At 41.8% G+C, this 19081-nt stretch overlaps 1 protein-coding gene across 3 annotated transcripts in view; it reads left to right on the top strand.

The window, feature by feature from the left end:
- Nucleotides 1-18640, top strand: part of TRIP4 (thyroid hormone receptor interactor 4) — a 238059-nt gene extending 219419 nt beyond the window's left edge. For all 3 annotated transcript variants that reach the window (XM_053717377.1, XM_053717376.1, XM_053717375.1), the window contains exon 13: nt 18287-18640. In XM_053717377.1, the coding sequence (XP_053573352.1) occupies nt 18287-18402 (116 nt within the window). In that variant the 3' untranslated portion in view covers nt 18403-18640. The remainder of the gene's footprint in view (nt 1-18286) is intronic.
- The last annotated feature ends 441 nt before the right edge of the window (nt 18641-19081 follow it).

Below are 19081 nucleotides of genomic sequence, written 5' to 3'. Positions count from 1 at the left end.
CATCATCAGATTGGCTTACGAGACTGCCGGACGGCAGCCTCCTGAAAGAATCACAGCTCATTCCACTAGGGCTGTGCTTCCACATGGGCCTTCAAGAACGAGGCTTCTGTTGATCAGATATGTAGGGCAGCGACTTGGTCATTCACTGCACACTTTTACCAAATTTTACAAAGTTTGATACTTTTTGCTTCTTCTGAGGCTGTTTTTTGGGAGAAAGGTTTGCAAGCCGTGGTGCCTTCCATTTAGGGTGACCTGATTTGCTCCCTCCCTTCATCCGTTGTCCTACAAGCTTTGTGGTATTGGTTTCCCACAAGTAAGGATGACGCCGTGGACCGGACACACCTATGTTGGAGAAAACAGAATTATGTTTACCTGATAAATTACATTCCTCCAACTGGTGGTCCGTTCCACGGCCCGCCCTGGTTTTTTAATCAGGTCTGATAATTTAATTTCTTTAACTACAGTCACCACGGTATCATATGGTTTCTCCTATGCAAATAATCCTCCTTAACGTCGTCGAAATGACTGGGGTAGGCGGAGCCTAGGAGGGATCATGTGACCAGCTTTGCTGGGCTCTTTGCCATTTCTGTTGGGGAAGGAGAATATCCCACAAGTACGGATGACGCCGTGGACCGGACACACCGTTGGAGAAAGTAATTTATCAGGTAAACATAAATTCTTTTTTTTTTTTTTTTTTATAAGGTGGTGAGAGTCCTCACAAACAAGTACTTATTGATTCAACTCCTGGCCACTAGAAGAAGGCAAAGATTCCCAAAGCTCTATAGCACTTAATCCCTCTCACTTCTCTGATATTCCAGTCTTTTCTTTGCATCTACAGGAGGAAGGTGAAGAATTAAGGTGGTCCAGATCCTTCATTGAAAGGGGTCCTCAGACTTATTCGAGGCCCATTTTCCCCCTCAGAGAAGAGAGGGGAGATTGGTGTGTTGGACAGTGGCACAATCACTCCCAGTGAGGAGTTAGTCGCAAACCTTCTACAGGTGTCGCGGGGACCGATGCCTTAGACTCCTTCAGAGCTTAAAATCCCTCCCATCACTCTCCTGTTCTCCCTGGGGCTTCCGGTTGCTGAGTTTCATTCAGCATTTTCGCTTGTGGATCCCGTTGTGGGTTGTTACCGGACCTATAGGCTCCAGGGTTGGTTCGGGGTTCCCCAGTTCCTGGAAACGTGGGCTATGTCCTTTTACTCGGATTAATTACTTGACCTGGTCTTGATTGGCCAGGTTTTCTGAGTGTCGTTGCTCGTTGGGCTTGTTTTGTACCTTAGGCGGTTTCCCTTGGTCAGCTTGCTGTAGTATCCATTGAATTCACTGATCTGCAGGTGAATAGACTTGCAGTGTCACTGCTGCTACTATTGCACATTGGTTGCGTGTTAGCAGGCTAGTTTTCGGGGAATCACTTTCTCAGGGCTTCTGAGTTGGGGATTGATCTCTCCTTTACCCTGTGGCTTTGTGAAAGGTGCTGCCTTTTAGCCCTTTTTCCCTTTTTAGGTGAGAGCTTAGTCTCCCTTTTATGGAGATGTGGCCCCTTTCTTAAGGCTTCTCCTGGATCAGGAGATGGGACCTGTGAGTTCCCTAGCTGAGAGGGACATTCTCTGTGGGTTGTTACGTTCCATTTGGAGACTTGCTGGCTCCGTGTCAAGACTAGGTTGGACCTTTTTGCTACGTTCCTGTTGTCTGTTCTAATAAATCGGGTTGCACCTGTGCTCTGTTGGATTGGCTGTGGCAATTCTTCCGCTCGTTTTTGAGCTGGTTTTGGGGTTCTTATGTTCCCCTGTTTCAGACCTGCAATTTCTGGGGCTGGCCCAGCTGGGAGGGGGTTCTGAAAGATGTCATCTCCAGGATCTAGGTGGGCATAGTAGATAGCTCCCTAAGCTTACAAGCAGAGGGTCCAGGATTGCTCCACCTTGGGTTCTGGGTGTCACTTCTCTTTCTTGGGGGACCTCGTGGAGGTTATGATTCCCCCCCTTTTTTTTTTTGGAAGACCTGTGGGTAGGTCTGGCGGCTTGGATTGCCTAGAGTGTGCCCTCTGTCTGGGAGTTGTCTTTTGCAATCTGTTCTTTTGCTGGCCGCTTTTGCTCTCAGCATGTATTCTCTGGGTCATCCTGAGGATGGCGGCGTGTTCTTGGTTTTTCGTCTGGGTCTGTTACATGTTTTTTTGTAGCGGAATACTTCTGTGTTCCAAGTTCAGACTATGAGAGGACTCCATCTTCTGTTGTCTTTTGGTGCTTTTGCACAACGTTTGAGAGTAAGTTTTCTCTGTTCCTATGCTCGGTTCTCTACCGCTGGTTTCTCCTAATCTAGGCGTAGTTTCCCCTTGTCTGTCGGGACCCTTAAGAGCTGAGATTGCTCTGGGGGATTTGTGACCTTTCAGTTTTTTTCTTTTCGTTCTACTAATCCTATCCCTTTGGGAGTTTAGGCTGGTGTTCCCTTCTTTAGTGAGAGGTGAGGGACTGTTGGGCAACGGTGTCTCCTGGAGGCCTGTTGGCTCAGTTGAGTCCGATTTTGCAGTCTCTATTGCTAGGCTCTGGACTACCTGCGGGTCAGTGTCCTCTGGGTTATTTCCTTTTAAAGTTTTCTCAGCTTCGGACGAAGCTGGGTTTTTATGTGAGCAGTGGTTTCAGGCTTGTTGCCCTCCAGACTTGGCATTCAGTGTCCTCTATAGCTTGGGTATTGTTTTCCCAAAGGTATTGAATGCAGCTGTGGACTCTTTCCATTTAAGAAGAAAAACATAAATTATGCTTTCCTGATAATTTTCTTTTCTTCTGATGGAAAGAGTCCACAGCTCCCCACCCATAATTTTTTATGTGAGACGTTCTTATTTTATTCTTCTGGCACTTTTCACCCTGATATTTCTTCTACTGTTCCTTGTTCCTTGGCAGAATGACTGGGGGTTAAGAGGAGTGGGAGGAGTATTTAAGCCTTTGGCTGGGGTGTCTTTGCCGCCTCCTGGTGGCCAGGTTCTTATTTCCCAAAAGTAATAAATGCAGCTGTGGACTCTTTCCATCAGAAGAAAAGAAAATTATCAGGTAAGTATAATTTGTTTTTGTCCAAATTTGCCCGGTCAAGTTATGGAGGATTCTGATTTCTTTCATGTAATTGGCAAGAGTCCATGAGCTAGTCACGTATGGGATATACAATCCTACCAGGAGGGGCAAAGTTTCCCAAACCTCAAAATGCCTATAAATACACCCCTCATCACACCCACAATTCAGTTTTACAAACTTTGCCTCCCTATGGAGGTGGTGAAGTAAGTTTGTGCTAAATTTTCTTCTGTGATACGCGCTTCTCAGAGTACAGTGAATATCAGAGGGATGTGAAGGGAGTATCCATCACCTATTGAATTCTATGGTTTTCCTCGCGGGAAATCTTTTCATAGGTTCTCTGTTTTCGGTCGTAGAGATTCATCTGCTACCTCCCTTTTCAGATCGACGATATACTCTCATATTCCATTACCTCTACTGATAACTGTTTCACTACTGGTTTGGCTATCTGCTATATGTGGATGGGTGTCTTTGGGTAAGTATGTTTTCATTACTTAAGCCACTCTCAGCTATGGTTTGGCACTTTATGTATTAATAAAGTTCTAAATATATGTATTGTACTTAAATTTGCCATGATTCAGGTTTATGTATATTTCCTTTGCAGACTATCAGTTTCAAAATTGGGAAAACATATTTAGGAAGTTATTTTTTCTTACCTGGGGTTTAGTCTTTTCTTTAAAAATTGACTGTTTTCATTAATTTTGCGTGCAAATTAGGCTCGCGAGGCCGCAAAATGCTGATATTTATTGCGTCATTCTTGTTTGCTCCAAAAATTCCATTTTGCGTTGTGCATCATTCTTGGCGCCAAATTATTTGATTATTTAATCCCCACTTCCTATATGCCTCTTGCCTTTTTCTATGCTCAGAGGGCTATGCTGTTTGCATTTTTTTCCCATTCCTGAAACTGCCATATAAGGAAATTGAAATTTTACTTTATATGTTGTTTTTTTTCTCTTACATTTGCAAGATGTCTCAATCTGATCCTGTCTCAGAAACCACTGTTGGAACCCTGCTGCCTGATAACATTTCTACCAAAGATAAGTGTATCTGTAAGTTAGCGGAGAATATATCTCCAGCTGTAGTATGTAACAGTTGTCATGATAAGCTTTTGCATGCAGAGAATGTATTCATCAGTACTAGTACAATGCCTGTTGTTCCTTCAACATCTAATGTATATGATATCCCTGTGAATATAAAAGATTTTATTGCTGATGCGATTCAGAAGGCTTTGTCTGCTATTCCGCCTTCTAATAAACATAAAAGGTCTTTTAAAACCTCATAAAGTTGATGAAATTTCAAATGACTGACAATATACTGAATTATCCTCCTCTGATGAGGATCTATCTGATTCAGAAGATCCTACCTCAGATATTGACACTGACAAATCTACTTATCTCTTTAAGATGGAGTATATTCGTTCCTTGTTAAAAGAGGTGTTGATTACTCTGGATATTGAGGAAACTAGTCCTCTTGATACTAAAACTAGTAAACGTTTAAATTCTGTTTATAAACCTCCTTTGGTTACTCCAGGGGTTTTTCTAGTTCCTGATTCCATCTGATATGATTTCAAACAAATGCAATAGGCCTGGTACTTCTTGTATTCCTTCCTCAAGGTTTAAAAAGTTGTATCCTTTGCCAGCAGTTAGATTGGAGTTTTGTGAAAAAATCCCCAAGGTTGATGGGGCTATTTCTACTTTTGCCAAACGTACTACTATTCCTATGGAAGATAGTACTTCATTTAAGGACCCTTTAGATAAGAAACTTGAACCTTATCTAAGGAAAGCTTGTCTGTATTCTGGCTATCTTCTCAGGTCTGCCATTTCTATGGCTGATGTTGCAGCTTCATCAACGTTTTTGGTTGGAAAGCTTGGCACAACATGAAACAGATCCTGATTTGTCTAGCATTGTTCGTTTTCTTCAACATGTTAATCATTTTATCTGTGATGCTATTTTTGATATCAAAATTATGTTAAATCTACAGGTATGTCTTTAGCTATTTAGCTAGAAGAGCTTTCTGGTTCAAATATTGGAATGTTGACATGGTATCTAAGTCTAGATTACTATCTCTTTCCAAGGTAACAATTTATTTGGTTCTCAGTTTGATTAAATTATTTCAACTGTTACTGGAGGGAAGGGAGTTTTTTACCTCAGGATAAAAGATCTAAGGGTAAATCTAAAGCTTCTAATCGTTTTCCTTCTTTTCAACAGAATCTGGTTCCAATTGGAAACCCTCTTCAAGTTGGAATAAATCCAAACCTTTTAAGAAACCAAAGCCAGCCCCCACGTCTGAATGAAGGTGCGGCCCTCATTCCAGCTCAGCTGGTGGGGGGCAGATTAAAATTTTTCCAAAACATTTGGGTAGATTCTGTCCAAAATCGATGGATTCAGAGCATTGTCTCTCAAGGGTATTGAATAGGATTCAGAGTAAGACCTCCTGTGAGAAGATTTTTTTCTCTCACATGTTCCAGCAAATTCAGTGAAAGCAAAGGCCTTTCTGAAGTGTGTTTCAGATCTAGAGCTTTCGGGGGGGGGGGGGGGGGGTAATCATACCAGTTCCGTTTCAGGAACAGGGTCTGGGGTTTTATTCAAATCTATTCATTGTCCCAAAGAAAGAAAATTCATTCAGGCCAGTTCATGAAAATTGTGAACCGTTTTGTAAGAGTGCCAACTTTCAAAATGGTGACTATAAGGACTATATGCCTTTTGTTCAGCAGGGACATTTATATGTCTACAATAGACTTGCAGGATGCTTACCTTCATATTCCGATTCATCCAGATCACTATCGGTTTCTGAGATTCTCTTTTCTAGACCAGCATTACCAATTTGTCCCTCTTCCATTTGGCCTAGCAACAGCTCCAAGAATTTTATCAAAAGTTCTCGGTGCCCTACTCTCTGTAATCAGAGAACAGGGTATTGTGTTGTTTCCATATTTGGACGATATCTTGGTACTAGCTCAGTCTTTACATTTTGTTGAATCTCACACAAATCAACTAGCGTTGTTTCTTCAAAGACTTGGTTGGAGGATCAATTTACATAAAAGTTCCTTGATTCCTCAGACAAGGGTCACCTTTTTAGGTTTCCAGATAGATTCAGTGTCTATGACTCTCTAACAGAAAAGAGACAAATGAAATTAGTTTCAGCTTGTCAGAACCTTCAGTCTCTATCATTCCCTTCAGTGGCTATGTGAATGGAGGTTTTAGGTCTCATGACTGCAGCATCAAACGCGATCCTCTTTGTTTATTTTCATATGAGACTTTGTATGCTGAATCAATGGTGCAGGGATTATACAAAGATATTACAATTAATATCCTTAAATCCTAATGTTCATCTTTCTCTGTAATCACAACAGATGCAAGTCTTTCAGGTTGGGGAGCTGTCTGGGGATCTCTGACAGCACAAGGGGTTTGGAAATCTCAAGAGGCAAGGTTACCAATCAATATTTTAGAACTCTGTGCTATTTTCAGGGCTCTTCAGGTTTGGCCTTTGTCGAAGAGAGAACCATTCATTTGTTTTCAGACAGACAATATCACAACTGTGACATATGTCTATCATCATGGTGGGACTCGCAGTCCCCTAGCTAAGTATCTCGGATACTTTCTTGGGCGGAATCCAGCTCTTGTCTAATTTCTGCAGTACATATCCCAGGTGTAGACAGTTGGGAAGCGGATTATCTCAGCCGTCAGACTTTACACCTGGGGGAGTGGTCTCTCCATCCAGATGTGTTTTTTCAGATTGTTCAGAAATAGATGTGATGGCTTCCCATCTAAACAAGAAACTTCCTAGGTACCTGTCCAGGGATCGATCCTCGGGCGGAGTCGGTGGATCCATTAGCAGTTCCTTGGTTTTGCCAACCTGCTTATATCTTCCCGCCTCTAGTTCTTCTTCCAATAGTGATCTCCAAGAGCATCATGGAACATTTGTTTGTGTTTCTGGTAGCACCAGCATGGCTTTACAGGTTCAGGTATGCGGACCTTGTCCGGATGTCCAGTTGTCAACCTTGGCCACTTCCTTTAAGACCAGACCTTCTGTCTCAAGGACCGTTTTTCCATCAGGATCTCAAATAATTAAATTTGAAGGTATGGAAATTGAATGCTTAGTCATAGAGGTTTCTCTGACTCAGTGATTGATACTATGTTACAGGCTTGTAAATCTGTTTCTAGGAAGATTTATTATCGAGTTTAGAAGACTTATATTTCATGATGTTTTCCTCATAAATTCTCCTGGCATTCTTTTAGAATTCCTAGAATTTTAAAGTTTCTTCAGGATGGTTTGGATAAAGGTTTGTCTGCAAGATCCTTGAAGGGACAAATCTCTGATCTTTCTGTTTTATTTCAAAGAAAGATTGCTAAGCTTCCTGATATTCACTGTTTTGTTCAGGCTTTGGTCCGCATCAAGCCTATCATTAAATCAATCTCTCCTCCTTGGAGTCTTAATTTGGTTTTGAAAGCTTTACAGGCTCCTCCTTTTGAGCCTATGCATTCTTTTGATATTAAACTACTTTCTTGGAAAGCTTTGTTCCTTTTGGCTATCTCTTCTGCTAGAAGAGTTTCTGAATTATCTGCTCTTTCTTGTGAGTCACCTTTTCTGATTTTTCATCAAGATAAGGCAGTTTTGCGGACTTCATTTACATTTTTACCTAAAGTTGTGGGCGGAGCCAACTTCTGAAGCGGCAGGACGCGTCTTGGTGAAGCTCCTGGCCTCAATTATATTGATATAATATTCTGAAATAAATTAACTAACTAATATTTATCCACACGAGCATAGATAACAAGGACATAATACTTGTGAGGCTTTGGAGTTGATAGTTGACTGCATACCTGACCTATGCTCTTCAGAACGCCACGCGGGCCTATTGTCACATGGTCCCGTAAAAACCTAGTCCACTAGCTTAGCTGCCGCGTGTCTAGGGCAACACCTCTCTTAAGTTCAGAAGAGAACCATCCATCTCGTCAACAAAGAATTAATACACCTCAAGCTGAGAGCTAGCACTGAATATGGAAGCCATAGACAAGTGGGAGTGCAAAATGATACAACTTATGGAACACCACCGTCAGGCCTTACAGTTCGAGCTCTACAATCTCCTCATAGCTACAAGACCCATGAAAAGGACCTTACCCGTAGCAACATGCTGGCCAGCAGATGATTGTGGGGGTGGTCTCATGCCGCTGAGGAGAGATTGCAGACAGGAGAACCCGGTGACTGTAGAGGCCCCGGAGTGTACATGGGGATCACATGTGGATTAAGAGCTGACTGTAATAACATAGGAGGCTTTTCCTGACCTGGCGAAAAAGAAAAAGGCTACCGCATCTGCTCATAGCCATATCCCAGAGATCGCACTTAAGAACTGTAAAGGGGACTTTACTGAAGATGCGGAGCTGATCTCTCTTCAACTATCAGAAGCGGTCCAGACAAGTCGCTCATCCCGGACACCTACCAGCTCTAAGATTCTAGCCGCATAGGAACTACAATCTACTCCTAAGAAGGAGAGGCTTTTGATTTTCGCCCGAATTGTAAATATTCCTGGAGGGCTGATGCAATGTCTGGAGCTTTTACACTCTGTATTTCTAACAGAAGAGCAAAGCACTCTGCTGCGTTGTCCACAGCAGTTAGTTACAGATTTCCTTTTAGAAAGGCACGTAACATGGAGGATCATCAGGGAATTTGATTCTTGGCTCCTGGTATTTTCTTTCACAATCGGAAACACTACTGAGGGTCCCTGGTTATTGCAGAGACTTTCTACTAAGGTTCAGTCTAAAGCCGGAATCGGATGAATAGTTATCACAGCACGCGGATGTCAACAGCATAAATGGTATAGAAACATTCTGAAATCTGGCACGAATGAACATAAGACTCTATTACCTACTATGCTACCTCTTTACTGTTACGTTTATATCTTGTTCTTTAAGGACAATCAAGTCACTCTTAATTGCTTCCAGGCTAGAATAACTTCTGCCCTAATGACGGCGACCGAGCCTGATATTTGGCAGCCTAGGATATTAGCAGTTATGTTGGTTATTTTTCTCCTTAGATATAATAGTTTATATGATATGTGCCTGTTTATATATTGTTTACATTTGTCCCCATTACCATGTCACCATGTTACTATATCTCACAAATATTGCGGTCCAAAATCCAGATAAGTTATATATATGATTTTCTGCTAAGAGAAGAGTTGACAGATACATTTATTATGCTCCCTTTTCCCCTTTCTCTAGAAATGCATATTATTATAACTAGAACTTCTTATATTTGTGGTTACCTACTATTTATTTGCAGAGTAATTTTACTTATCCCTACAGCTTATACTAAAACATGGGGGAATTTATTGACTTATTCTAACCATATTTACGTTATTAGAACTGAAACAGACCCAGTATACTTGTTAGGTTAAAGAGACTCCCCTTATTAATTCCTCCTGGCTGTGCTGTCAGCGGTCGAGACAGCATGGTACATTTTATTGTCTATACTAGGGGTCTCTGTTAGCAAATGTTATTTGTGTATTGGTAGCTTTGTAGCTTGCCACAATAACCATACCTACATAATATATATACATCAATTATGCAACTTGTATATGCTTTTTACATAAACTGCGTATTAACATTTTTCTCACTAATAATTTCAACCATGGATAAGACAAGTAATAATGTTAAATACTGTATATGGTAACTAGCCTTACTGCAAAGACAGCGGAGCCATCTTTCGGGTTCACTAATCCTCATGTAGTAGATAACCCCAGCATATCATAATAGCCCTTTTTCATTAATCTGTATCGGCTAGCCTATCCAAGACAGGACCAAAGGGAAATATAATTAATACTTTGTACCCCTATATATTAAATCTTGTCTCTACGCCCTCCTTGGTTATGTTATCAGTTTAGAACATTTCACTAAGACTAAAATTCAACCTGCAGTCTGTGTGCACTAGGGGTCCCGCTAGTATATCTTCCAATTTATGTATTTGCGGTTACTGTAACACTTGAATAGATGGTGGAATTTAAAAAATTAACAAACTAGAGGTGTAAGAAGCTTATACCTTGTGCTTCTGAAGTCCCACTAATGGATATTAAGAAGTCAGCTGACAATGAGCGTATTAATATGATAAGCTCATGCCCTAGGTCTGAAGACTACATATATATAAGACCAGTACTTATTCACAGTTATTTCTCCCATAATTTGTCCTACAAGTCTGATATGAGTCATACTAGTATATATGTTTTATGAGCTTCCAGAAATCCATGATGTGAGTTAGGAGACCATGCTCTCTCTTAAGATTTTACAGTAACCCTATCACTTGTGCTATGTTCACCACTTGGCGTATAATTGTTTTCTATATATCATTTGATAGTTAATCAGATTATAAATTACTAGTCCTAAAGCCTGTGTACACAGGCCATTTTTTGCAGTACAGCGGTCCCACCCCTTGCTCTCTCTCTATCCCCCCTTTCTTTTGCTCTCTCTTTCTCCCCTCTCTTTTGTTCTCTCTTTATCCCCTCTCCTTTGCTCTCTCTCTCCCCTCTCTCTTACTCTCTCTCTCCCCCCTCTCTTTTACTCTCTCTCCCCCCTCTCTTTTGCGCTCTCTCTCCCCCCTCTCTTTTGCGCTCTCTCTCCCCCCTCTCTTTTGCGCTCTCTCTCCCCCCTCTCTTTTGCTCTCTCTCTCTCCCCCTCTCTTTTGCTCTCTCTCTCTCCCCCCTCTCTTTTGCTCTCTCTCTCCCCCTCTCTTTTGCTTTCTCTCTTTCCCCTCTCTTTTGCTCTCTCTCTCCCCCCTCTCTTTTGCTCTCTCTCCCCCTCTCTTTTGCTCTCTCTCCCCCTCTCTTTTGCTCTTTCTCTCCCCCCTCTCTTTTGCTCTCTCTCCCCTTTCTCTTTTGCTCTCTCTTCCCCCTCTCTTTTGCTCTCTCTCTCCCCCTCTTTTGCTCTCTCTGTCCCTCTCTTTTGCTGTCTCTGTCCCTCTCTTTTGCTCTCTCTTCCCCCTCTCGTTTGCTCTCTCTCTCCTCTTGTTTGCTCTCTCTCCTCTTGTTTGCTCTCTCTCCTCTCTTTTGCGCTCTCTCCCCCCTCTCTTTTGCGCTCTCTCCCCCCTCTCTTTTGTGCTCTCTCCCCCCTCTCTTTTGCGCTCTCTCCCCCCTCTCTTTTGCGCTCTCTCCCCCCCCTCTTTTGCGCTCTCTCCCCCCCTCTCTTTTGCGCTCTCTCCCCCCTCTCTTTTGCGCTCTCTCCCCCCTCTCTTTTGCGCTCTCTCCCCCCTCTCTTTTGCGCTCTCTCTCCCCCCTCTCTTTTGCTCTCTCCCCCCCCCCTCTCTTTTGCTCTCTCCCCCCCCCTCTCTTTTGCTCTCTCCCCCCCCCTCTCTTTTGCTCTCTCTCCCCCCTCTCTTTTGCTCTCTCTCCCCCCTCTCTTTTGCTCTCTCTCCCCCCTCTCCTTTTTGCTCTCTCTCCCCCCTCTCTTTTGCTCTCTCTCCCCCCCTCTCCTTTTGCTCTCTCTCCCCCCTCTCTTTTGCTCTCTCTCCCCCCTCTCTTTGCTCTCTCTCCCCCCTCTCTTTTGCTCTCTCTCCCCCCTCTCTTTTGCGCTCTCTCCCCCCTCTCTTTTGCTGTCTCTCTCCCCCTCTCTCTTTTGCTATCTTTATCCACCCTCTTCTGCTCTCTCTATCCCCCCTCTTTAGAGCTCTCTGTGTCTCTCTGCAGCCGCCCCTGCATCTGGTCCCGACCCCGTCTCGACCGGCCACGCCCATGTCGCACCCGTCCGGCCATGTAGCGCGCGGCCACGCCCACTTCACATCCGCCCGGCCACGCCCACTCCACCACACAACGCCAGGGAGGTCAGTTGGAAGGCCAGGTGTTTTTGTCCTCGCGCAGTCTTTACTACTCATGACAGCTTCGGACAAACACACTTGGCCTTTTATTATATAGGATGTGCCATGGTCCAAAAGTGACCGTATACCATTCTAGTTCTTCCACCTCCAGCAATTCAAGGTATATTGCATGGGTTCAAGAGTAGCCCATATATTACTTGGGAGGGCTATAAAACTATATCTCATTCTAGTTTACCTCCATTGATACTAGTTATTTCACGTAGGTCCAAGAGTGGCCTACCTATAGAATAGGAGGTTTCTATAAATATATAAAAGGAGGTTTCAGCTGTATTTGACTATCATTCCTCGAATAATACGTCATTGTATGAATGTTTGTATTGGTGAACCTATATTGCGATACTCGGTGACTATATTCTCACCAAAACCTGACTATATATATATTAGCTTATATTAGCTTAGACTCAAGTGTAGTCTACTGTTCTAATGGGAGGCTCATACATTTTCGTAAAAGGAAATGTTAGTCAAATTTGTATTTTTTCCTCATTCGGTTTATTTTTAACTGATTATTATATTTTCTTGTTATGTTACAAAATTTTTTTTTTTTTACCTATTTATATTGAATTGTGGCAAATTATTTTTGTAATGTAACTTTTGCTAAAAAACCTCAATAAAACAAAAATAGGAGAATTTTTTTTTTTTTTTTACCTAAAGTTGTGAATTCTAACATTAATAGGGAAATTGTTGCCCCCTCTTTGTGTCCTAATCCTAAGAATTCTTTGGAGAGAGCCTTACATTCTCTGGATGTTGTAAGAGCTTTGAAATATTATGTTGAAGCTACTAAAGATTTCAGGAAGACTTCTAGCCTATTTGTTGTCTTTTCTGATTCTAGGAAAGGTCAGAAAGCATCTGCCATTTCCATGGCATCTTGGTTAAAGCTTTTGATTCATAAGGCTTATTTGGAGTCGGGTCAGGCCCCGCCTCAGAGAATCACAGCTCATTCTACTAGATCAGTCTCCACTTCGTGGGCTTTTAAGAATGAAGCTTCAGTTGATCAGATTTGCAAAGCAGCGACTTGGTCTTCTTTGCATACATTTACTAAATTTGGTAGAAAAGTTCTTCAGGCAGCTGTTTCAGTTTGATTCCTCTGCTTATGTTTTGAGTTTTTTCTTTTCAATTATGAGAAAAACTTATTTTTTGGTTTTGGATTTAATTTTTTCAGCGAAAAATGGCTGTTTTTATTTTATCCCTCCCTCTCTAGTGACTCTTCTGTGGAGTTCCACATCTTGGGTATTACTATCCCATACTTCACTAGCTCATGGACTCTTGCTAATTACATGAAAGAAAACATAATTTATATAAGAACTTACCTGATAAATTCATTTCTTTCCATGAAACCCACCTTTTTTATGTTTTTTTTGTATAAAGCACAATTATATTTCCAGTTCCTTTGTTGATGCTTTTTACTCCGTTTTCTATCTCCCCACTACTTGGCTATTCGTTAAACTGAATTGTGGGTGTGGTGAGGGGTGTATTTATAGGCATTTTGAGGTTTGGGAAACTTTGCCCCTCCTGGTAGGATTGTATATCCCATACGTCACTAGCTCATGGACTCTTGCCAATATGAAAGAAATGAATTTATCAGGTAAGTTCTTACATAAATTATGTTTTTTCTAAGGAGGATTTCTCAGATTCAGATTCTGTTCCCTGCTTAGATTGCACAGAGGCCCGGGTAATCCAGCCCAATCATCGTATGCTGTAATATAGTGCTCTTCTCTCCCTCTGGGAAGAGATTAGAGACCACTGAGACGTCCGCCTCTGAGGATTCTGTGTCCCGTGAGGTGCATTCCCTGTTTTTTCTGTTCCTACACACTCAGTTGTCCCCAAATACCGTTAGCCTTTCTCTGGAAGGAGGTTTCTTCTTCTTTCTACCAGAGGTTGCTGCTCGGTTGTGCATAGCCATATTGTTGACAGCGCATTTACAACTTCTTGAGGACCAGCGTAGAGCTTATCCGTGTTCTCTTATACTGGGGCGCCAAGTGAGATGGGCCTTTCTCTGGGGGAGCGGTTCCCCTCTGAGGCTTCAGGGGTACGGACGTCAGGATTGGGGCCCCCAAAGCCGAGGATGAGTTTTGCCTTTAGAGTCAGTCTGACAAGCCTGCGTGTACTGCTGAGGCAGGTACTGGAGACTTTGGAGGACTTCAGTCCTCATTTGCCACCGGATCCTCAATATTCTGATTCTGATGGCGAACCGCGCTAGAGGAGGAGGAATGTCGATCATACTCCTAATTGTCTTTGTTGTGTATCTATTCCCAGTTACGAGCTCTTGAGGAATCAGGTCTCTGACAGGCTGGCCCTGTTAGTGTTTCTATTCTTTTTCTTGGCATTCACCTGCGGGTGCGGCCTTACTTCTTTTGATCCGGTTAGGATGTGTTTCTTTTATTTCCAGAGCTCGAGACTGTTGTACCTTTCCTTTACGGAAACCTTTTCTTTTCTTGGATTTTGATACTAGCGATTTATGGTCGTGATGGTTGTTGCTTCCGGCGGAGAGTCACAAAAAGAAAACAATAATTGAATAAAATTGTTAAGAAGACAAATGTTTGAGCCTTAGAGCCTTTATTGTCTGCTGTTTGTTTGTTTAGTTGAGACCTGCTAAGGTTTAGACTTTCCGTTAACCCTTGAACAGTTAGTTTGTACCCTAGTCAGCAGGCTGGTCCTGGTTGGGTACTGGTTCACTCTGTTTCGTTGAGGTTATATCAGATATTTTGTATCCTTGACAACAGGCTGGCCCTGTTTGGATACTAAGTTTGCTTCCCTCTAGTTGCGAGGTTGTTTTTTTCTTGTTTACTACAAGTTATTGGAGGCCCTTCTATCCTTGAAATCAGGTTGGTCCTAAGTTATATCATCTTGGTGGAGCGTCTGATGTTGGCCAGTCCCTGCATTACTTACGTGGTTTGCTGGGCTTAAGAATTCTGCTATGGCAGTACGTTTCTAGTTCCTGAAATCCTTGGACAGGAACTAGTGTCCTCCCTTCCGAGAGGGGAGGATCAGATCATGGAGATCTCCAGTACCTGGTGTTTAGGGGCGATTATCCCCCCCCCCCCCAGGGGTACTCCTTGTGAATTGGATTGTCCGATTTTCAGTTCTCTTTCGCCAGTGTTTCTCTCCTCTTTTTAGAAGGTGGCTATGCTTTCCGTTTCCCCTTGCCTTTTGGGGTAGGACTTCGGTCTTTTGCTTGCGGAGACTAGGTTCTTAGGGACCGTTTTTTGTCTTTGCTTTATCCCCTTTTGAAGGGGATCTGGGGGATTGTTCTGCAGTCTCTCTTCACCGTTCACCGTTAATTCCTTGAGCTGTAGGTTTTCTGAGGGTTTATCCAGACATGATATTTCAAGACTGTCATATCTCTCAATCTTGGAGTTCTGATCTCTTTTGGGGTCTTTCCTTCATCTTCGGACTGTGGGTGTTATCTTGAAGGCCTTTTTGGGGCTGAGTGGACTACCACTGGGATACATCATGTGAGATCAGAGCTCAAGAGTATGGCATGCATCAACTTTGGTTCAAATTTCGTTTCTAGATAACTTTGTGGTTGTTCCGCAGGGTTTTTGGTCTTGATCCGGCACCTGGTTTTGGGGGTCCGGTTTTTTAACCTATTCCTTGTCTTTGACTTGGCATTTTGGTTACTCTATACTCTATTTTCAGGATTTTATTGTCTTGGAACTGTCCGGCGTTCAGTAGCAGGCTTGTTTCCCCTGTCCTGGGGAAATCTCCTTGTTCCTAATGGGGCAGTTTTTTTTCTCTCTTAGGAGAGAGAGAGGAGTTTTTCCTGGGAATTTTTTTACTGGAATATTCCTGGTTTTCTTAATTTTTCCTTTTATTTGGAATAATCTGGTCTACTGCGTTTCTCCAGTTGGCTCCTCCTGAGGTAGTTTTCCTCATCTAACTCTAGGAGTTGAGTGGGTCGAGGGACCCTCCCTTCGGGTTTCTGAGGGGTAATGAGGATAGGTATCCTGGATCCAGAGTTATTCTCTCCGGCTGTTGGTGCCTCCTTCCTGTTTCTTTTCCTGAGATACTCGTGGATGGAGATTCGTTATCTGATTTTTTTTAATCTCTTTGTCCTTTGGGATATTGACAGTCGTTTCTGTGATAGGACTGTTCAGGATTTCTGACTGCTCTGTTTGGTTATCGACCACGTATTTTGTCTCCCGAAGGATCCTTACTTGGGTTGGGAGGCCTTGCAGTGGGTTCGGGAACCTTCCCTTAGCGGGTAGTCGGTTCTTCCTTATAGTCAGGGTGTTGTCCTACCTTATTCCGTTTTCTTACAGGAAGGAGTTGGTCCGCCCTGCTTTCTGAGTTTTTTCTCTTGTTCTTTCAGGAATGTTCTGGTGCAAGTTTGATAGCTACTCGGTTGGCTAGTTACTATTGTTTGACCTTTAGTCTGACTGCCTATTTGATGGAAGCCTGCGGCTTTCATTTTTGGCGTAAACGGATGTTACTATTCCGTCCTGTTCTACTCCCGGGGTTTATTTCTGACCTACGGGTGTTCAGTTTTCTCTGTGCTAGTTAGCTGATATGGTAAGGTAGTCTTGTTTTACTTTTTGTCCTTCTGGAACTTCGAGTCTAATTAAGGCTTTACATTGGTTTCCTTTTAGATCCATGTAGGAGGTGATCTGGATTTTTTCCTTTCTTTGCTCTCCTCCGTCGGTAGAGTATTTTCTACGGGACTTTGTCCTCTTGCTGCCTAGTAGCTGCTCCTTCTTTTTTTTTTTTTTTTTTTTTTCTTTTTCTTTGAGTTATGCTATGGTGTTCTCTCTCTGTTTTGTCCTTGATTATTTGGGGATTGTTTCTGGAGGGGTTTTTTCCGGACCTTCTTGTCTGATTCTTCCCTTCTTTCAGTTAGGGAGAATGTGGTGTGGGAGTTGGTTTGTTGTTTCCCTTGCCATTGTTCATGGAGAGGTTTTTATTTGTATGCTTCTAGGGAGTGGGACTTTGGTCTCCTTAGAGGATTTTGTGCTCAGTATAGTCCAGAATTTAGAGTGATCTCTAACTGGGATCCTTATGGTTCTAATTGATGGGCAGTTACTTTTTCCTCTTCCATATTTTTGTTTTTCTTGCTTCTGCTAAAGTAGTTTTTTATCTGGAATCCGGTTGTGTCAGGCTGTGGTACCCTCAGAGTGTGCCGCCTTTTTGTTCCCGCCTGTTTGCATTCAGTGTCCTCTATAAGCTTGGGCATTGTTTTCCTAAAAGTAATGAATGCAGCTGTGGACTCTCCCCGTTTTAAGAAGAAAAACTTAAATTATGCTTACCTGATAATTTTCTTTTCTTTTGAACCGGGAGAGTCCACAGCTCCCGCTCGTTTTTTTTTTTTTTTTCTGTGGACGGCCTTAAATTCTTTTTTTCTTCATCGTTCTGGCACCTTTCTTCACCCTGATATTTCTCCTACTGTTCCTTGTTCCCTTGGCAGAATGACTGGGGGATGAGGGAAGTGGTGGAGGTATTTAAGCCTTTGGCTGGGGTGTCTTTGCCTCCTCCTGGTGGCCAGGTTCTGTATTTTCCAAAAGTAATGAATGCAGCTGTGGACTCTCCCCGTTCAGAAGAAAAGAAAATTATCAGGGAAGCATAATTTAAGTTTTCACAACAGGAGACTGCTAGTTCATGTGGGCCATATAGATAACGTGTTTATGTCTGAGAAGTTATTTAAGATTTATCACAACACAGTACTAACTTCAAGTCAATAGATAATAAATACAAAACCATGTGATCAGGGGGCTGTCAGAAGAGGCTTAGATACAAGGTATTTACAGAGGTAAAACATATATTAATATCACTGTGTTTGTTATGCAAAACTGGGGAATAGTTAATAAAGAGATTATCTTTTAAAACAATAAAAATTATATTGTAGACTGTCCCTTTAAGCTGGTATTATTGATATGTTTCTGAAGTGTGATTGTGATACGGTCTTTTTTGTCTTCTAATGGACTTATAAAAGATTTAAGAAAAAGCATGTACTATTCATAAAATTACAGGTGCAATCAATCCTAACCTTTTATCCAAAAAATATACTGTTTCACTCTAGAGGATTTTAGAATATAAATTTATTGGAGCTTTGATATAGTTCTCCTCCCCTTAATACTTAGGTCTTCTGATGTAAAAATTATATGTTAATAACTAAGGTGCAAGGGATGTAATGTCATTCTTTTTCCACTTTTACTGGGTTACTTGTTTCTACAATATCTTTTGAAAAGGTACTTTCTGAATTTGTGTGACAATGCCACATTCTCCTCATGTTTATCCTTCCAGCTACGACGTTCAGGATAAGTACTCTTCTCTCCACATGTTTTATTTATAAGTACTAAATCTTTTCAGAAAATGCTGTTAAAATGATATCCAATTAAACACTACAGATTGAAATTAGTTTTTTGTCTATGTCTTTACAGGGAAGCTTGACTCTAAGATACACCAAGGAGCTAAAAAAGGGTTAATGACGAGGAGAGAAGGGTCAGGACAGAACACATTAAATGCCAAGCGGAGCCCATCAGGAAACTTAAGATAATGCTGTCAACTGATAGAATGTGCTACTGTTAAAGTAATCAGTCTATAAAAAAAACAAAAACATTTGTTAAATCATAATTGTCGAGTCATTATTAACACATGAAAAGAATCGTTGAAAAACTGGTGTCACTTATTTATTGAAGTAAAGAAAATTATATACTCAGATTGTTACTGCAAATCTCATAGCATTCTATTTGTTGCATTTAAATAAGGTCTTCAGATTAAAGTTTTAAAACAATTCTATATATTTTAGTCCTATGTACAATTCTGTATGACAATAGAAAAAAGTACAAAGATTTTTCACAAGTGAATTAATGTTCTCCTCTTGGCTTTATGCCCATTTAATATGCTAATGCAGGGCTTGACAAACCCAGGAGCCTGGGAGCCACTGGCTTCTAGAATTTTACCCCTGGCTCCTAACTTTTTGGGTTATTCTACATATATCTATATACAAATCTAACTGTCTGGCTCCTAAAAATATGCCTGGCACCTAAATATTCTTACTGGCTCCTAATTTTTAAACATATTTGTCAGGCACTGTGCTAATGAACAATGTAAACATCCCTCATCAGAAAATGAATTAATCCATTATCTATAATGCGTATTTATAACCGGGTTTGTCTTGATTCTAAAGTGATAGAATTATCTGCTTTATCCTTTACCAATTACACTGTTCAATA

Source organism: Bombina bombina, chromosome 6 (assembly GCF_027579735.1).
Source record: "Bombina bombina isolate aBomBom1 chromosome 6, aBomBom1.pri, whole genome shotgun sequence".
NCBI lineage: Eukaryota > Metazoa > Chordata > Amphibia > Anura > Bombinatoridae > Bombina > Bombina bombina.
This window is presented reverse-complemented; position numbering and strand designations above follow the sequence as displayed.